The sequence below is a fragment of the Theropithecus gelada genome, chromosome 4 (genome assembly GCF_003255815.1).
Source record: "Theropithecus gelada isolate Dixy chromosome 4, Tgel_1.0, whole genome shotgun sequence".
Taxonomy (NCBI): Eukaryota; Metazoa; Chordata; class Mammalia; order Primates; family Cercopithecidae; genus Theropithecus; species Theropithecus gelada.
This window is the reverse complement of record NC_037671.1, coordinates 2,295,887-2,315,408: the sequence shown is the minus strand read 5'-3', so window position 1 is coordinate 2,315,408 and position 19,522 is coordinate 2,295,887. Positions and strand designations below refer to the sequence as shown.

The following is a 19,522-nucleotide window of genomic DNA, read 5'->3' as shown; positions in this document are numbered from 1 at the left end:
GCGCATGCTTCAGGAAACTGACTAGGGCAGGGCCAAGGACAAGCCCGCAGTGCGGAAGGCGGCCGCACGTTTGCGTCAGGACGGAAGCGTGAAACGGAAGGCATGGGCGGAGAAGCTAATTTCAACTGCGTCACAATCGAATTAGACCTCAAAATTGCATTTTTTCTTGGCCAGTCACTACGACTCTTAGATCTCTTTGTTAGAGTTTGCCTTTTAAGCAATTTTGAAGGCGATTTTTATCGAGATCCTCTCAGTGCGCATGCTCCGGCACGTTTCTACCAACCCTGGGTGAGAAATGTTCTCCAGGGCGGAAGTGGCGGAAGCAGAGGAAAGGGAGGTGCTGGGCTCTCTGGTCACGCGCACGCAACAGGGGGGCAGAAAGGAGGCGGAAGAGAGTGCCGGGGAAGGGGCGGAGCAAAGGTGAAGTGAGACTAGCCAATCAGCTGGCGAATTGTCGTTTAGGTTGACCAATGAGTTCACGCCTCGCGTATAATGTCTCGCGACAAGGGCGTTTCACTAGCACGTTTGGGCGCGTTGGGCGGCGTCCGGGTATAAAAGACTCCACCCGAGCGGGCGGCCGCCATTCTGGGGTTCGTTTAGAGGTAAGTTTACCTACCTTGTTGTTTAGTGGGTAAAATTTTGCGGAGAGCGTTGGATCTGGGAAGCGGGGTAGGGATGGGTTCATTTGAGAGCCACGGCTTAAAGCGGCTGCGATCAGGATGGGACACAGAGGTTTGTTTGGGGACAGCAAAGATGGCATTTCTGGGTGTTTTGAAGCAACCCGTACTGATTACATCTTTCTCCCTTGTGTTCCTTTTATCCCAGGTTTGAATTTTCTCGGAGAAAGACAGGCCGACCACGAGGAAAACAGAAACAAGCCGCAGCAACATCTAAGCCCTTGAAAGGATCCTGAGAGAGGGGGGAAAGGGAAAACAGCAGCCACCAGCCCAACCACTTGTGTCTTCTGCCCCTTCCCACCTATCTTGCCCACCCCACCAGCCCACGCTGCTTGGGACTTGAAATCTGTGGCCGAAGGACCGTCACCACATAACTTGAAAAATAATCAACCACCCTCCCTTCCCAAACCACCCAAATTCACTCATCCAGCGTTTACTTTTTTGAATCCACTCAGAACTTTTTTCTGCGACCCCCCTCCCTAAATGGAGTTGGGTGGGGGGGGAAATGAATACTGAGTTGGCCTTTATTTTTTAAAAGACTTTTTGATCCAATGAGGCCCCCTAAATAATTGAGTTTTGGGTCCTGGTTGGTTGTTTTATTTTTTTTCCTCCAAAATTTTACCCCCTCCCCCCTGAGCCCGAGGTGCTGACGTCGCAAAAAAATTGGATAGTAAGTGTCGAATTTTCAAAAACCAGCCTTGCAACAAGAAGTCAACGTTTCCCGTTGTGAAACCAAAAATAATGAGAGGAAGAAATGAGACCATAGAACAAATAGAGAACTGGAGAAGGACCAATCTGGTCACTTAATCTCCATTAAAAAGGGCCTGTGGGTCTAAACAGTCTTGTTCTCTCTCCCCTACCACCTATCTCTTCCCTGCCCTGCTGCAGGCAAAGAGAGGGTGGAGGGAGGGCCAGCAAGTGAGGATTTTGATGGTTAACCCTTGGTAATCCAGCCAATTTCCAGACTGCCAAAGCCATACGTGTTTATATAAGGAGGAATGGTTACCTTCCTCTGGTTAGCAGCAGTCTTCGAAAGGGTTAATGAGCTCACATACAAGAGATGGTGGATCTTGTGGCCCAGAAGTACCACTTCTTTGTGTGTGAGACAAGCAGGGTGCCTTTCAATTTGCCAGATTAATAAGCAATCTGTACATAAAGATTGCAGGGTAAGGAGATGGGCAGAGAGAAATAGTAGCTCGCTATAACTTTTTAAATGACTGTTAAATCCTCTCAATTTTAATGTAATTTGTTTGGGGTATATTTGTGTGGTTAAAATAGGTGGCAATCTAGGAATAAAGATTGCAAGACACTTAGGACAAAATATAATCTTAGTGCCAGTACATACAATAGTTGGGGAGGTAAAGAATGTCTTATAATTGTTGCAGATTGCATAGGTATTTAAAAGCAAAAGAGTGATTAACATTTTAACTTGATATTTTTTGGTGGGGGAGGTACAGTTAAATAGAGGGTGGAAAGGTTGGGTAATGTGGAATTTAGGAGTATAATTTTAAAAGCCATTTAGTGCAATTGAATGCTAGCTTTCTAAAAGATTTGTGTCGTTAAAAGGAATTTTTTTCTTCCCTGCTTCAATATGGCGACTTTCCTTGTCCTTTTGTCTTCCAAGCGGCGTTGCAGGTTGTGTCTTGACCCATTTTTTTTCCTGTCCTCCCACCTCAACCCTATTTGTTGAGAGGGGTCCAAGTCCTTCCTCCCCCTTTCCCTCTATAGGGAGGATGGGGGTGGTCGATGGTAGCCGGTTGAACCTCCGTTGCAAATTCAGTTCTTCCCTGCAGAAAATTGTTCTAATATTTTGATTGCTTTAATTTTCACTACGCTCTTACTGATCAAAATAGGTCAAAGATTATTCACGATGGGGAACTGGCTTTTGGCTTTTTTACTAAAAAGGTGTTTTTATAATGTAACTGAAGCTACCGGCAGAGCTGGGTGGCTTTTTAAAGTTCGAGTCCTCTTTCTCCATTACAAAATGGCGTCCCTCCGTCTTTGTTGTTTTTCTTCCCCTTTTGCCATCCTGAGCTTAGGGCCGCCCTAGAAACTTGGTCAAGGGGGAGGAGCAGCCTTGAAAGGTGATGTAATCAGCTTTCTTCCTCTTTTCTCCACCCTCTTGAAGCTCCACCCCTGAGCAGATGCCTTTGCACTCCCTGTGCTCGTGGCTGCTAGGGAGAAGACATTTTCCTAATTTTCATTATATAAAATACCTTAAAGGGATGAGAGCTTATAGGAATTAAGTATTAAGGCTGTCCATCTCCTTGGGTAGTTCTAGTTTTTATAGAACCAGTTTTTATTTTCACTTTCACTCATCACAACTGCTTGTAATTTTTCCCCACTTCAGCTGCCAGGGGTGAAAAACAGGGAAACCCAAGACTGGGAAGCTTTGAGGATGTGTGTGAGCGTGTGTGTATGTATATATGTGTGTAGAGGGAGATGGGAAAGACACAAGGGCTTGCGAGAGTACCTTCGAGATAAACGGGCCTGATGACACTGAAATGTGCCATTTCTGCTCAGGAACCAGTCTTTGGGCCTCCTGCATTTGGTCGCTTTGTGTAATGAGAATCGGGGGAAGGTGGATACTTCTAGGACTTTCTTCTAAATCGCCCTCATTCCCACCTCTCAGTTTGGGGATAAACTGTATTCAGTGCTGTATCACGTTCTGCACTTGCTTAGTTCCTGTACATTGGTACTAGGATAAGAAGTGAATCTTTAGGAAAGGAGGCGGCAGTTGTAAACTCAAGGCAGGGGGAATCAAGCTACGGTTTCTGGTAAGCAAAACCTTTCTGGTATTACATTTCACAACTTTCATTTTTTTTTTTCCCAAAGAGCCACCTTTTTTGAATTTCTTTTTCCTTCCCTTCTAAAAGAAATTCCTTGAAAGCATTAATGAAAAAATGATGTCCTCTTCATTTTTCAACTCATGCAGTGCTGTGGCAGTTGGTGCATGTTCAGAAGCCATGCCCTATCTGAGGGTGGTATTGGGTGTCTGGTTCCTTTCTTCCCCCAACTTTTTCAAAGCCAAATCTTTATCAGACTCTCCATATAATTTTAATATTTAAAAGTCCTGCACTGAAGCGTGGAGGTTCTAGGCAGAATTGGAAAGCACAACTGCCCTGTGGTGACGTGGGTGAGACTTAGGGCTAATTTTCTACTGGGTACAGATTCTCAAATTATTACTTAAACTTCTGGATTGGATGGGAGGGACTCTTCCACATGTCTATTGACCACAAGTTTTTTTTGTTTTGTTTTGTTGTTTTTTTTCTTTTAAGCAGTTTGCCATGTGCCTCTGCAGCATATCTTCCTTGGGAGCTGAACATTCTACCCACTGGGGTTCCTGATATCTAGTGAGCCAGGGGATTAATAAAGAAGATCTTCCTTAACATGAGAGATGGGAAGCAAGGTCTACTAGGGGAACCACATCCATTCAGAGAATCTTGGAAAAGCTGATCCTTGTAGTTTGTGGCCAGAGTTCCAGTCTGGGGTCTTTTTCTATGAGTTGGGGTGGTGTATCATTTTGCATCTTTATTGAAAGGCAGATAAGCTTTTGAGGAGCTCATGTATCAGGTTTGCAAAATGACTTTGAGGGGTAGGGGCTTACTACTTGGAAGCAAGCTATGACCTTGTGATGAATCACCTGAGAGACATAATTCAGTCCACTATTGAGTCAAACTAGGAAATGCCTAAAACACTGAAGAAAGGAAGGGGAACATGAGTTAGGTACAAATCATTTTCATTTCCAGAAGTGCCTCTAAATTAAGGTAAATTTGGGAGTTTTTTCTCCTTTTGTTAGAAGACAGTTATTTTTTAAAGAACTCTGACTTGCACAGAATTTTTATCCTGAACCAATTCAGTCCTGTTCATTGGTGATGGATGTGGAATAACTTTAGCTATGCTGGATATTTTTTCACCCTATTTAATTGAACAGCCCTCAAGTAAAATTCATTTTGAAGGCAGGAGTTGGTGTCACAGACGTTTATCTCTGGTAAAAGTGGTAGAAAATTCCCCAGTGCCTTGTGCCAGTAGAGTATGGCTCTGCCTGAAACATCTCCATAAGGAAAGCATAGCTTAGGATGAGGTGGACGTAGGCCAGGGGGTTGCTCCCTCACTCCCCACCCTCTGTATGTTCTGCAGTCAAGGAAATAGCAGCTCATTAAAAAAAGACATAATCATGCCCTGGATTATTCGTGGTTCCAGAAAGCTTTCTCAAGCTTTCATTCTAGACTCCAGATCCTGAGTAGGTAATGTTACAACACTTAGTCACAGCCCCTGCCTGCCTTCATCAACTCAGTTTGCCTTCTCAGCTGTAGCCCTGTGCCCGGAATGTTGGACTTTACATTCCTTCCCACTTCAGTGCCTTGGAACTTGTTTGGTTTTTTCCCAAAATATACTGACTTCCAAGTAAGGAAACTAGGTTATAAGACACTTGGGGTCCTTAATTTTAAATAAGAATGAATCTGCCTAAAGGAAGGCCATCATGAGAAAACCCACTTAGATTTTATCAAGATTGGTGCTAATGAGACAAAATTTCACTTACATTTCCAAAATATAAGTGGTGGAAAATGAATGTTTAACACTAATTTTGCTTTGTCTCTTAGCTTCCCTTTGACTATTAATGTTTTTTATTCTTGTTTATACAAATGGGAATAAAAAAGTCCTTGGATCCCATTCCCAGCAGAGGGCTCTGGACAGAATTTAGCTTTGTACTCATTGGTCCATTTTTCTAAGACTGGCTCTTCTGTCTTGTCTCCCATCCTCTGAAGGAACACTTGAGCTCAGATGACAGTTTATTTAGTGTCTGAAGGAAGTAGAGGTAGCTGGTCTATTTATTGGCTTAGCTTGCAGTTGGATATGCCAAAGGGAATTCTCCAGGGTTATATATATTCAGCCCTGGGTTTGAACCAGTCAGGTCAAGGGGAACTGGTTTGAAATGATGTTTAATTCAAGGCCTTTTGTCAAGTTGCATATATTATGCTTTGGGAATCTAATGGTAGGTGTATGTGTGTGTATATATAGAGTTTTAAAAATTTCTTAGTCTCTTGATTGCTTATGATATGTTATTATTGGAACCCATACATTGCTTTTCCAGACTCCAACAGATGTGATATCTGTTTTATATGTCCCTTTATCATATCTCTTTATAGTTTCTATAGATCACTTTATATTATCTCACTACATGGGAAGAATACCTTTATTTCTGTGTCTGTGTAAGAATCACCATACTTGAGTGGATTTGGCCCACGAACGTCTAATCTTTTCCAGTATTCTCCTTGAATGTTTTTTCTCTGACCTCAGGTTCCACTTGTACTTGTAGAGGTTCCAGGGCAGCAGTGACTTCTCAACATTTCTTGCCTCATCTCTCCCTTTGTTCGGCCCACAGGTTATGATCTCCAGAGCCAAGATTATACTTCTTCCCTTCCTGGCTGCCTCCTCCCTGCTGCTGCTGCTGCTCGCCTAGGTTGTTAGGACCTACACATTTGGAAATTTATTGACCTTTTTGTTGGGAGGGCTAAAAGGCTGAGATTGTTATGCTTATGTTTTTTCTTTTGTTTTGAGAACAAATAGAATTAATTTGCATTATCTTACAAGAAACCTATGTTTTTTCCGGCACAAAAATACTCATCTTTGTAAAATACTGATTTTTCTACCCTTCTGCTGGGATTGTGTCTATTACCTCTGTGCTAGATGTAGGATGAGGAAGGTTTTGTTCTTGCCTCTTCCTTGCTACCCAGTGTTGGCCTTATTGCCCAAAGGCAGATATTGCTGAAATGGCTTTCTTTTTTGGTGGTTTTTTGTTTGTTTGTTTGTTTTTGAGACAGGGTCTTACTCTGTCGCTCAGGCTGGAGTGCAGTGGCACAATCACAGCTCATTGTAGCCTCAATGTCCCTGGGCTCAAGCAGTCCTCCCATTTTCCCACCTCAGCCTCCTGGGTAGCTGGGACTACAGGTGCACACCATCATACTCAGCTTATGTTTTGTAGAGATGAGGTTTCGCCATGTTGCTGAGGCTGGTTTCAAACTCTTATGCTCAAGGAATCTGCCCACCTTGGCCTCCCAAAGTGCTGGGATTACAGGCATGAACCACAGCACCTGGCCTCTTTTTTGGTTCTTAGAAGCAAGTATTTAGAGGCAGTGTAGATACAAATCCCAATCAGAACAATATTGATTGTAAATTACCTTTCTGGAACTTCAGTTCTGCCCTGTCCCATAAAAGGAGCTTAGCTTTTAACTAATTCCTTTTCCAACCTGGTCTAAAACAGCTGCTTAAAAGGGAATTTTTCTAGCATTTGACTTTATTCCATTCTTTAGTTTCCATGGTTTTCAGTTTTAGGCTTTTCTAGGGGATCCACAGCGTGATTTTTGAGGAGAGGACCAGATTTACATCTTTGCTTTTGAAAGCACAAACCACTAGCTTCCGTTTAACATGGAGACAGTAAAAACTTGTGCAGTGTTTGGTTAATGAGTGACAGTCTATTCAAGGCCTAGGAGGACCTGCTTGATTTCCTTGCATCCATTTGTCTCAATATCTGGCACCTACCTTCAGATCTCCTTAGGGAAGGATTCTGTTTTCAAGTTTTGTTTTGTTCTCTATCATCTACCACTTCAGCTGATAGATATCTTGCCTTATGTCGTGATTATGACTCTTAATGGGCTAAGATAAAAAGGAATCAACTCTTACAAGATATGTAGCTCAAACACCCAAGATTTGGCCCAATTTCTGTCAAGCTATAGGCTGTTTTTCAAGCCAGATTTTTCAGCAACTAGGGAAGACAGGACTTAACAATAGGTACAAATGCCCTGGAGAGTTGAACATCTTGTTATGAGAACTGAATCTTAGCTCTAGTACGATCTAGTGAAGTTCAGCCATCCTAGGAAGGTGCTGCTGGGAGGGAGGGACAGGTGTGCTGCTCTAGTCCTCCAATCGAATTGCTTTCCTGTTCAGTCACATATGCTCCCCATGTTTAACTTGCTAGGGCTATTTTCTCGGTAGTGGCAAGTGGTCTGTGTTGATTTTTCGTATCTAAAAAATAGCATAGTTGAATAGTCACTATACTTTGTCAGATGTAGAGATGTGGTTTATTAGAGGGCCTACTCGGGTAGTCCTTGCCACCCATTTATTCTGTGGGTTTGTTTGTTTTGTCCTCTTACCATAGAAACCACCATCATGGGTTCTGGTCCCATAGACCCCAAAGAACTTCTCAAGGGCCTGGACAGCTTCCTTAACCGAGATGGGGAAGTCAAAAGTGTGGATGGGATTTCCAAGATCTTCAGGTGAGTCTTTACCCTTTTTTGGATTCATTGTGAGTAGAGAATATTGTGTGTTAAAATATGGCTGCAGTTGAGGCAGACTGGAATGATCCTGGAAAGGAAAGGGAAAGACAGTCAGTGCAATAGGATTAAAATCTAACAATTTTAGGGTAAGGGATAGGAAAAGATGATCACTTGGTTTCTGACCATAGCGGAAGCTGGAGATTTGGACGTCCACAGTCCCAAGGGAGTCATATGTTGGAATGAGAGCAGGGTAGCCTGGTAACAGAATTCTAGATTGTTTAGGTTCATGTTCCACCTACCTATAATGTTATTTTCTTTCAGGGATTCTCAGGTTCAGGGGAGAGTAAATAAGCCAGTCTTGAACAGACTATTAGGGACAGTTGTTGAGGGCTAGCCGTATCACCTGGGGGCAGAATGACATTCATCCTGTGTGTTAGGGAGGCAGTGATGCTCTCCTCCCCAGGTCAGGGACTTCGGTGTCTCTGTTCTCCCATAAGTTTCCATGTTGCACTGGATCCATCCCATCCTCCTAGAGGTATATGTGACTCCCCCTCTCTGGAGCAAAGTCCCAAATCATCAGGAATCTCTAGGCAGTTCACAGATTAGAGAGGCGCTTTTGCTAAGAGAAGAGATACTGGCTGCTTCATTTCTAACCCTCACTCATATCCTGCAGTTTGATGAAGGAAGCACGAAAGATGGTGAGTCGATGCACTTACTTGAACATTCTCCTGCAGACCCGTTCAGCAGAAATACTGATCAAGTAAGTGGGGATCTGGATGGTTGGAATGGGAAGATGTAGCTAAAAGATGGGGTGGTGAGGCATGGGGTTCCAGGGTCATTGATGGGAGACTGGGATCATGGGATGTGGTACTTTCAAAACCTAGAAAGGGCGTTACTGATAGACTCTCCTGCCTGCCTGCAGGTTTATTGACGTTGGTGGCTACAAACTTCTTAACAATTGGCTGACGTATTCAAAGACAACCAACAACATTCCCCTCCTCCAGCAAATACTACTGACCCTGCAGCACCTACCACTCACTGTAGACCATCTCAAGCAGGTACCTTTAGTCTTTAAACCCTGATTCTTCTTTTTTTGGTTTAGTCTAACAGATGAAAACTCACACTGACTGATGTTGGCTGTGATCTTGGGCCTGTGAGATAGAATGGCAGAAAAAGAATTTAGAATAAGACTTGGTTTGAATTTATCTCCTTTAATAGGTGTGTGGCGCCTGGGTGCGGTGGCTCACGCCTGTAATCCCAGCACTTTGGGAGGCTGAGGCGGGCAGATCACGAGGTCAGGAGACCGAGACCATCCTGGCTAACACGATGAAACCCCATCTCCACTAAAAATACAAAAAATTAGCCAGGCATGGTGGCATGCATTTGTAGTCCCAGCTAATCAGGAGGCTGAGGCTGGAGAATCGCTTGAACCCAGGAGGTGGAGGTTGCAGTGAGCCGAGATCACACCACTGCACTCCAGCCTGGGTGACAAAGCGAGACTTGTCCCCCACCCCCAAAAAAAAGAATGTGTCAGCCGGGTGTGGTGGCTCACACCTGTAATCCCAACACTTTGGGATGCTGAGGTGGCTGGATTGCTTGAGCCCAGTAGTTTGTTTATTTATTTATTTATTTATTTTTTTTTTTTTTTGAGACAGAGTCTCGCTTAGTCGCCCAGGCTGGAGTGCAGTGGCGCAATCTCGGCTCACTGCAAGCTCCGCCTCCCGGGTTCACGCCATTCTCCTGCCTCAGCCTCCCGAGTAGCTGGGACTACAGGCGCCCGCCGCTTCGCCCGGCTAATTTTTTGCATTTTTAGTAGAGACGGGGTTTCACCATGTTAGCCAGGATGGTCTCGATCTCCTGACCTCGTGATCCGCCCGCCTCGGCCTCCCAAAGTACTGGAATTACAGGCGTGAGCCACCGCGCCCGGCCGAGCCCAGTAGTTTAAGACCAGCCTGGGCAAAAATGATAAGACCCTGTCTCTACAAAAAAATAAAATTTACCCAGATGTGGTGGTGGTGGTGCATGCCTGTAGTCTCAGTTATTTAGGAGACTCAGGTGGGAGAATCATTTGAGTCTGGGAGATTGAGGCTGCAGTGAGCCAAGATTGCGCCACGCACTCTAGCCTGGGCAAGACAGTGAGACTCCGTCTCAAAAAAAAAAAAGGTGGGGGGGAGCATTGTAACTTTTGTCATTTTTAGCTCTAAGTGGAATTATTTGCCTCCTGGCATTTACCTTTCTGTTGCTCCCATCTCTCATAGAACAACACAGCTAAACTGGTGAAGCAGCTGAGCAAGTCAAGTGAGGATGAAGGTAGTGTGCCGCTCCTGCTCTCTCATGGGCTTTTCTCTATTACTTCCACTTCATTACCTTAATATCTTTTCCCATCCTTGGATTGTCGCTTCACTTTTCTTTTTCTGTGTCACCTTGCTTTTTTTTCCTTCTTTTAAAGAGAAAGTTCCTCTAACCTGTACCCTGTTTCCTGTTCTCAATTCCAAAGTTGTTCATTTCTCTGTTGCTGAATATAAGGCGCCATACTTTAACTGGAAGCTGATTCCTAAGATTGCTTGTTATAAAACACATACACTTAAAATTCACTGTGGGAAATAGTATCATCCTAGCGTGTCTCATCATCGTTCACTTCTGTTTTTCTAACTATAGCATATTCTGGGAACTTTAATAACTGTTTTCCTAACAATAGATGTACTAGTTCTACCAGTAAACATATTCCTGTAGGACATGGGCAAAATCTTGACTCTTGAAATATATCAAAGCGCTGGGCGCAGTGGCTCACACCTGTAATCCCAGCACTTTGGGAGGCCGAGGCGGGCGGATCACGAGGTCAGGAGATCGAAGCCATCCTGGCTAACAAGGTGAAACCCCGTCTCTACTAAAAATGCAAAAAATTAGCCAGGCGTGGCGGTGGGCGCTTGTAGTCCCAGCTACTTGGGAGGCTGAGGCAGGAGAATGGTGTGAACCCGGAGGCGGATCTTGCAGTGAGCCGAGATTGCGCCACTGCACTCCAGCCTGGGTAACTGAGCGAGACTCCATCTCAAAGAAAAATAAAGAAATATATTAAAGCTCTGATTCTTTCCTTTTCTAAAAGAGTTGTGGAGCTTCTGGCAAGGACCATACAGTTCTGTCTTGAAGACAAAGCCTGTCTCCTTTAGAAATTTAGAGTTTCCTTTATCTCTACCCAGGCACACAAGATACCAGTTTCCCACCAAGTGAGCAGTAATCTATTTCCAACTGGCTTAATTGTGTTGCTCTCTTTAAATATATATTTAATTACCATCATTCCTTTAGATATTGAAATTTGTATATTCCCTGTCGGCTGTAGTTAAGTCTCACCGGAACCATAGTTATCAGTTACTCCAGAAAGGTTTTAGGATATTCCTGCATTGAAGTTCATGTTGGCTTAGGTATAGAAATTGCTAATTGTATGACTGTTTCAAAAAGTTATGTTTTAGTGTTCTGTGAAAATCTTACTATTAAATGACAAATTATGAAATAAGTCTATAAGTGGAAATGTTGGCCAGAAGAGAGGTGCCATAGATCAGAGATGTTATTTGCCAAGTACAAAAGGAAAGAGTTATAAAAGTATTTTTTCATTTAGAAACAAATTTTATGCTTGTTTTTACATCTATAAAGGAAAATAAAAAGTCTTCAGATTGTTGTAACAATTAGGTGTGTTATACGTAAAGCAACTAATGTAGCTTTTTAAAAAAATGTCAGTAGTTTTTGAGGAACTGGTGGATTTTGGTTACATGTATAAGTTCTTTAATGGTGATTTCTGAGATTTTGGTACACTCATCACCCGAGCAGTGTACACGGCACCCAGTGTGTAGTCTTTTACTAATGAAGTTTTTAACCACATATTCTGAAATAAATATTAGGTCTTTTTACTCCAGAGTGGTGCGATGACATCAGAGTTGAAAGTTATTTGAGTAGAACACAACTCTTAATTCATTGTTCCATTGTTTAAGAGTTTGGTTTTTAAGCATATCTCATGTTCTTCTTAAAACTTTGGATTACTTTCTCCATTACATAGATTTTCACAATATTTTCTCAAACCTCCCATTTTCTGTTCCTGGAAGAATATTTTACATTATTAGGCATTTCCCCTTTCTCTCACCTGCAGAGCTCCGGAAATTGGCCTCAGTCCTTGTCAGCGACTGGATGGCTGTCATCCGCTCTCAGAGCAGTACTCAGCCTGCTGGTAAGCTCCTTAGTCCTTTATCCTTTGTATTTATTTCTTTCCTACTGGGATGTGGCCTTTAGGTACTCCCAGTCTGCTTCACCTCTGACAGTGTTTAAATAAAATCCATTTCTGCTTTGTTTTTTCATGACAGAGAAAGATAAGAAGAAACGTAAAGATGAGGGGAAAAGTCGAACTACCCCTCCTGAGCGACCTTTGACAGAGGTGAAGGCTGAGACCCGGGCCGAGGAGGCCCCAGAGAAGAAGAGGGAGAAGCCCAAGTCTCTTCGAACCACAGCACCCAGTCATGCCAAGTTCCGTTCCACTGGTAAGACTGGCGGCTGGCCTCTGGAGGGTTCGTGTGCATGTGCACACCCAGAGCCTTATGGGGGAATCATTTGATGTGTGATATGTTAATCGTAAGGAAGAGAGAAGATTAGCGGAGGAAGCTTTGGTTACAAGGTTAGAAGAACATTTGCGGGTGAGAACGGGAGGAAAATTCAGGGGTTTAGGGGTTTGAGTTCAGCTGCCCACACCATGCTTCTTTCCCCAGGACTAGAGCTGGAGACACCATCCTTGGTGCCTGTGAAGAAGAACGCCAGCACAGTGGTGGTTTCTGACAAGTACAATCTTAAACCTATCCCCCTCAAACGTCAGAGGTATGGACCATATTCTCAGGTTCTGAATGGGGTGGATCTGTGGACACAAGGGAGCAAGAGGGGGTGAGTCAGAGATGTTGATGACGGTTCCTCTTCTGACAGCAACGTAGCTGCTCCAGGAGATGCTACCCCCCCTGCAGAAAAGAAATACAAGCCACTCAACACAACACCTAATGCCACCAAAGAGATCAAAGTGAAGATCATTCCGCCACAGCGTGAGTCTAAAGTGGGGAGATGTACTTTGAATTAGGAGCAAAGTCTTTTTTTTTTTTTTTTTTGAGACAGTCTCGTTCTGTTGCCCAGGCTGGAGTGCAGTGGCACGATCTTGGCTCACTGCAAGCTCCGCCTTCCGGGTTTACGCCATTCTCCTGCCTCAGCCTCCCGAGTAGCTGGGACTACAGGCGCCCGCCACCATGCCTGGCTAATTTTTTGTATTTTTAGTAGCGATGGGGTTTCACCATGTTAGCCAGGATGGTCTCAATCTCCTGACCTCATGATCCACCCGCCTCGGCCTCCCAAAGTGCTGAGATTGCAGGCGTGAGCCACCGCTCCTGGCCAGGAGCAAACTCTTATGGGAACGAATGTCTCTGGGAACGAGAAGTTTTTTTCCCTTCTCTTTTATTATTTCCCTCCATTTTCCTTTGATTTCTTGGTACCCTTTACTTTTTGTACCTCTGGAACTCCCGTTTCCGGTGTCACTTAGGAGTAATTTTAGAGATAAGATAGGGAGGTGTGCCATTTTGTGACTGGTCAGGGGCGCTTGGCAAGGTGATTTGTCGTGTTCACAGGGGCTCACTTCACCAGTTACCTGAGCTATAATTCACATCCAAAGCTATGGCTTGCCTGCCACAAGAAACCTAGAATAACAAGAAGAATATCGTGTGTCAATCCTCCTGCATGTGCTTCCTGGTCCTCTTGAGCTTGTCGTGTCCAAAGTTGAGGCAGGCTCTTCATTGGCTCGTTTTATGCCTAGATTGTGTTTGCAGGTGTAGGATTGTGAAGGAGGTCTGATGATGCCATTTGATGCTCTTTCTTTTTGTAGCTATGGAGGGCCTGGGCTTTCTGGATGCTCTCAATTCAGCCCCTGTTCCAGGCATCAAAATTAAGAAGAAGAAAAAAGTGCTGTCACCTACAGCTGCCAAGGTATGGGCTCCCAAAAGTAGGTTTCAGTGAGAGTATAAAAGGTAAAGTAGAAGAAAGGGCACAGCAGCTAGGAGTTGTCCGGGAGGACAAGAGGCGTTTTGCCTTGGATATAGACTGGTGCAGGTGAGACCAGTGTGGAGACAGAGTCTTCCTTTATATAGGAACTGTTGGGGGATTGTGCCTGGGACCCTGGACTAATTGCCTTGCCCTTGGCTTTCCAGTCAGTTCACTTCCTTTTCTTTCACAATAGCCGAGCCCCTTTGAAGGGAAAACGAGCACAGAACCAAGCACAGCCAAACCTTCTTCCCCAGAACCAGCACCGCCGTCTGAGGCAATGGACATAGACCGTCCAGGCACCCCGGTTCCCCCTGTTGAAGTCCCAGAGCTCATGGATACAGGTAATCTAGAAACTGGTTCAGTTTGGGGGGTTTTCTGAAAGGAGGGATCTGGGTCTGAAACCTCTTCTGCTTCCAGCCTCTTTGGAGCCAGGAGCTCTGGATGCCAAGCCAGTGGAGAGTCCTGGAGATCCTAACCAACTGACCCGGAAAGGCAGGAAGAGGAAAAGTGTGACGTGGCCTGAGGAAGGCAAACTGAGAGAATATTTCTATTTTGAATTGGATGAAACTGAACGAGGTAAGAGGTCATTTCCTATGTAATAGGTGTGTTTAAGGGATTTTAAAAGAACTTGGTTGTGCTTACTTTCCCTCTTGCTTTTCTTCCTCTGCCGATAGTAAATGTGAATAAGATCAAGGACTTTGGTGAGGCAGCTAAGCGAGAGATACTGTCAGACCGACATGCATTTGAGACAGCGCGGCGTCTGAGCCATGATAACATGGAGGAAAAGGTGCCCTGGGTGTGCCCCCGGCCCCTGGTTCTGCCGTCACCGCTTGTCACCCCTGGAAGCAATAGCCAGGAGCGATATATCCAGGCTGAGCGGGAGAAGGGAATCCTTCAGGAGCTCTTCCTGAACAAGGAGAGGTGAGCAGAGTGGGATTCCTGCCCTGGGATGTTGAGTGCTTGGACACTCCTGAGGGGAACGTGAGCTGGGGTAATTAAGGGGTGGAGGTTAGAAATTACTTTCAGGGCCTGAATTAATAACTTGACTATCATTCTACTATTTTCCCTCACCTGTGCTGTTCCTGATAGTCCTCATGAGCCTGATCCTGAGCCCTACGAGCCCATACCCCCTAAACTCATCCCCCTAGATGAGGTAAGTCAGTGTTATGTGATGATGGAAGTTGTGATGGTCATTGAATTCAGTGCATCTTTCATGTGAGAATGTCTCTGTTCTGTCAGTCCTAATTTTTTTGTTCTTCTTTCAGGAGTGTTCCATGGATGAGACTCCGTATGTTGAGACCCTGGAACCTGGGGGGTCAGGTGGCTCACCTGATGGGGCAGGAGGCTCCAAGTTGCCTCCAGTTCTGGCCAATCTTATGGGAAGCATGGGTGCTGGAAAGGGCCCCCAAGGCCCTGGAGGAGGAGGCATTAATGTCCAGGAGATCCTCACTTCCATCATGGTATGCGCCCTCTTTCCCCTTTTCCACCTTCTGTGGAGCCTTCTTAAGTGCTCTCTCCTCACTCTGTCTCCCATTCACCTTACCCCAGTTCTCCACATCTACCCACTTACCCTAATCTTTGGCTCTCCCTTTCGCCATGGTTGTTACCCTGTCTGTTTACTTTGCCTTCTTACATCCTCACAGGGTAGCCCAAACAGTCATCCTTCAGAGGAACTACTGAAACAACCAGACTATTCAGACAAGATCAAGCAGATGCTGGGTAATCCTCAGGGCCAGCCCCAGGGGACTGGGGGAGGAAGCCTGCAGTGGAGTTGGGGGAAGCAGGGTTTCACAGATGCAGAAGAGTACAGGGCTGTGGACACTAGGCAAGAAATGGGAGGGAAAGACTGGACAGAGAGAGCATTGCTCTGCCAGGTTGGTTTGAGAGGGTCAGTTGGGTGCATCTAAATGGGAAACTATGCCTGTCTTCTAGAGTGCTCATGCTGTGTTATCCTTGTTTTCATTAACAGTGCCACATGGACTCCTAGGCCCTGGCCCGATAGCCAATGGTTTCCCACCAGGGGGTCCTGGGGGCCCCAAGGGCATGCAGCACTTTCCCCCTGGACCTGGGGGACCTATGCCAGGTAGGTGGTGAGTACAAGGTTGGAATGGGCTTATCTGCTTAATTTCAGTCTGATAATAGTATAGGATTGACTGGAAGGTGGGAGGTGAGGTGGTTTAGGTTGGGAGATGGCAGTTCCTGGTAGCTGATACTGTGTTCTCTTTTTTCTCCCTGTACAGGTCCCCATGGAGGCCCTGGTGGGCCAGTGGGTCCACGTCTCCTGGGTCCTCCACCCCCTCCCCGGGGGGGTGATCCCTTCTGGGATGGCCCGGGCGACCCTATGCGGGGTGGCCCAATGCGGGGGGGTCCAGGACCAGGTCCTGGACCATACCATAGAGGCCGAGGTGGCCGAGGAGGAAACGAACCTCCTCCTCCTCCTCCTCCTCCATTCCGAGGCGCCAGAGGAGGTCGCTCTGGAGGAGGACCCCCAAATGGACGAGGGGGCCCTGGTGGGGGCATGGTTGGAGGTGGTGGGCATCGTCCCCATGAAGGTCCTGGTGGAGGCATGGGCAACAGCAGTGGACATCGTCCCCACGAAGGCCCTGGCAGTGGCATGGGCAGTGGGCATCGCCCCCATGAAGGCCCTGGCGGTAGCATGGGTGGGGGTGGAGGACATCGTCCCCACGAAGGCCCTGGTGGTGGCATCAGTGGTGGCAGTGGCCATCGTCCCCATGAAGGCCCTGGTGGAGGAATGGGTGCTGGTGGTGGACATCGCCCACACGAAGGCCCTGGCGGAAGCATGGGTGGAAGTGGTGGACATCGTCCCCATGAAGGCCCTGGACACGGGGGGCCCCATGGCCACCGGCCTCATGATGTCCCTGGTCACCGAGGCCATGACCATCGAGGACCACCTCATGAGCACCGTGGCCATGATGGCCCTGGCCACGGGGGAGGGGGCCACCGAGGGCACGATGGAGGCCACAGCCATGGAGGAGGTGAGGATGCTCCCTGTCCCTCATATGCCTTTTGGTGTCCCATACAAGCTTTTGGGGAGTGGGTGAGAGTCACCACTGTTGGTAGCTAGGCAGAACGTGAGGTACCCGTCTCTTTGATGTCCCAGTATATGCATAGCAGTTCCTACTCTATGCCCTTCCCCCAAATCCCTAAGACTGTGTCTCTGAAAGTTCTTAGGATGCAATGGACTGGGGTGGTGAGGGTGGCATTGCCCTCAGCCATTTCCTGTCTAACTGTTCTGCCATCATTCCCACAGACATGTCAAACCGCCCTGTCTGCCGACATTTCATGATGAAGGGCAACTGCCGCTATGAGAACAACTGTGCCTTCTACCACCCGGGTGTCAATGGGCCCCCACTGCCCTAGGGACCATTTGCCTGCCCCGTTCACACAACCCCTGTGGACTGCAGCCTCGCTCCTTCTACCCTGTTATGGCTTCTGTGAGGCCCATTTTCCCTTTTCCCCAGCTGATGAGGAGCCGGCCCCCTCAGTTCCCACTTGCTTGGGTTCCTGGGGGTTTTCTGATCACTGGTGCGCATTGATGTACATATTTTCCTCCAGTCTGGGGAGGAGAGAGACTGGAAACGTTCCTGGACTGCTGAAGAGGAGACCCAGTTGGCTTCACTTTTTGAGAAGATTCACCCTGTACCCCAAACCCCTTTCCAGTATTACCCTTAATGCTTGAGAACCTAAAGCTGGTTATCCTGGAGAACACCCCTACCCTTCTATTGCGGGTCCCCACATGCACACAGAGCTCTGACACAGGATCAGCTGCACTTAAGAAATCATCCCAGCTCAGTTCATTATTCCTCATGGGGTGGGGAGATGGTGAAGGGGTATTGTATATCCCACTGCACTGAGAGGGCTCAATCAGCTGGATTTGAGTTCTGGAACACACATCATCCCCACTCCTCCCCCAGCGTGGGCTCTCCATTCTGAGTCCTTTCTCAAGTGGGACCTTGAACTGTCTGTGAACACCCAGTCTGCGTCCTGGGTCTGCTAGGTTCGATGATGGTGAACTCATATCTGCATCAGGTGCAAGTTTTAGCTGGCAAAGGTGAGGCCAGTGGTGCTGGTGTGCCTTTGCCAACTACAGCCAGTCTGGAGACTTGATAAAATACTTCAGTGAGACCAGCTTCTCATCAACTTGGGCCTGGCATGCTGGGCCTGAAAGTCACACTACATGCACTGCCTTGGGGAGTTAGCTCACTCCCTGCTCCCACCTGGAACCTTGCCAGTGTGAAGGAGGCTTTCAGCTACTTCACCCTGTCAACCACCTCTGAATCCCCACCAGGTGCCTTCCTGGGTGGATTCGACAAGATGATTTTGCCCTTTCCCAGTTCTCTCCTTCACCTTGGCATCAGTTGTTTTCTATGAAAACAGTGGATTGGTTGGGTTTTGTGCAGGGTCTTGGGTTAGAGCCAAAATGGATTTGAGGATGAGTATTTTTTTTTTTTTGGTTTTGTATATTTTGTACATTAATAATAAACAGTGGAAAGAGAAGCAGCTTATTTAACCCCTGGTGTGTTTGGACTTTTTTGAGACGGAGTCTCGCTCCGTTGCCTGGGCTGGAGTGCAGTGGTGCAGTCTCAGCTCACTGCAATCTCTGCCTCCTGGGTTCAAGGGATTCTCCTGCCTCAGTCTTTGAGTAGCTGGGATTACAGGCACCTGCCACCATGCCTGGCTAATTTTGTGTTTTTAGTAGAGACAGGGTTTCACCATGTTGGCCAGGCTGGTCTCGAACTCCTGACCTCGTGATCCGCCCACCACGGCCTCCCAAAGCGCTGGGATTACAGGCGTGAACCACCGCGCCCGGCCTGGACTGTTTTTTTAAAAAAGCCATTACCACCTGTGTTAGGTACATTAGTATAAATCTGTGGAATCTGATTTTTACTCCTCTGGAGCTAATGCTTGATCTAAGAGTTGCTATTAAGTACTGGTGAAAAAATACTTCAAAAAGTACATAAAACACTCTAGGATACAGACTAGATCTCAGCCACAGCGGTCTTTCCTGGTTCTCATCTCTCTGAGTCTTCCCTAACACGCCTCGTGTGTGTTCCTAGAACAGTCCTGTCCTGGCTATCATGCCCTCTAGGATGTGTTCTTGGTCATCTTACCCACATTCTACAGATAAGGGAGGAAAACCTGAGGATGCTGGAGTCAGATAAAGGCCATTGTCCCAGCTCTACCTCTCTGCAGTCTGGGTGACCTTAGCCAGGTTAGTGCTGGGTATCAGTGGATCATGTCTGTAATCCCAGCACTTTTGGGAGGTCAAGGTGGGAAGACTACTTGAGCCTAGGAGTTTCAGACCAGTCCGGGCAACATAGGGAGACCGGGTCTGTACAAAAAAATGCAAAAAACCCCCAAAAGGCCAGGCATGGTGGCACATACCTTTAGTTCCAGCTACCTGGGAGGCTGAGGCGAGAGGATCACTTGAGCCTGGGAGTTCAAGGCCACAGCTATGATAGTACTACTGCAATCCAGTCTGAGCAACAGAGC

The 19,522-nt window shown here is 46.5% G+C and overlaps 1 protein-coding gene across 2 annotated transcripts; it reads left to right on the top strand.

Annotated features, from left to right (window-relative positions):
• Nucleotides 1-518: 518 nt before the first annotated feature.
• Nucleotides 519-18,539, top strand: LOC112622360 (serine/threonine-protein phosphatase 1 regulatory subunit 10). 2 transcript variants are annotated; one of them, XM_025381910.1, is made up of 20 exons: nt 519-602; nt 826-1,347; nt 7,837-7,954; nt 8,628-8,714; nt 8,877-9,012; nt 10,213-10,264; nt 12,093-12,170; nt 12,304-12,477; nt 12,703-12,808; nt 12,911-13,023; nt 13,851-13,951; nt 14,202-14,349; nt 14,426-14,584; nt 14,683-14,929; nt 15,098-15,161; nt 15,274-15,468; nt 15,652-15,727; nt 15,978-16,091; nt 16,249-17,004; nt 17,280-18,539. In XM_025381910.1, exons 3-20 carry the CDS (start codon nt 7,848-7,850, stop codon nt 17,387-17,389), a joined length of 2,823 nt encoding a protein of 940 aa, XP_025237695.1. In that variant the 5' UTR covers nt 519-602; nt 826-1,347; nt 7,837-7,847; the 3' UTR covers nt 17,390-18,539. The 2 variants fall into 2 exon arrangements, with proteins under 2 accessions (XP_025237695.1, XP_025237696.1); XM_025381911.1 differs by having other exon boundaries at nt 581-1,347; nt 17,280-18,534.
• The last annotated feature ends 983 nt before the right edge of the window (nt 18,540-19,522 follow it).

Bases quoted from the DNA above. Each gene is read 5' to 3' on its own strand.
- LOC112622360 (XM_025381910.1), top strand. From the start codon at position 7,848: ATGGGTTCTGGTCCCATAGACCCCAAAGAACTTCTCAAGGGCCTGGAC. The intron at 13,024-13,850 runs GTGAGTCTAAAG...TTCTTTTTGTAG, and splicing joins GAAGATCATTCCGCCACAGC to CTATGGAGGGCCTGGGCTTT. The intron at 15,469-15,651 runs GTATGCGCCCTC...ACATCCTCACAG, and splicing joins AGATCCTCACTTCCATCATG to GGTAGCCCAAACAGTCATCC.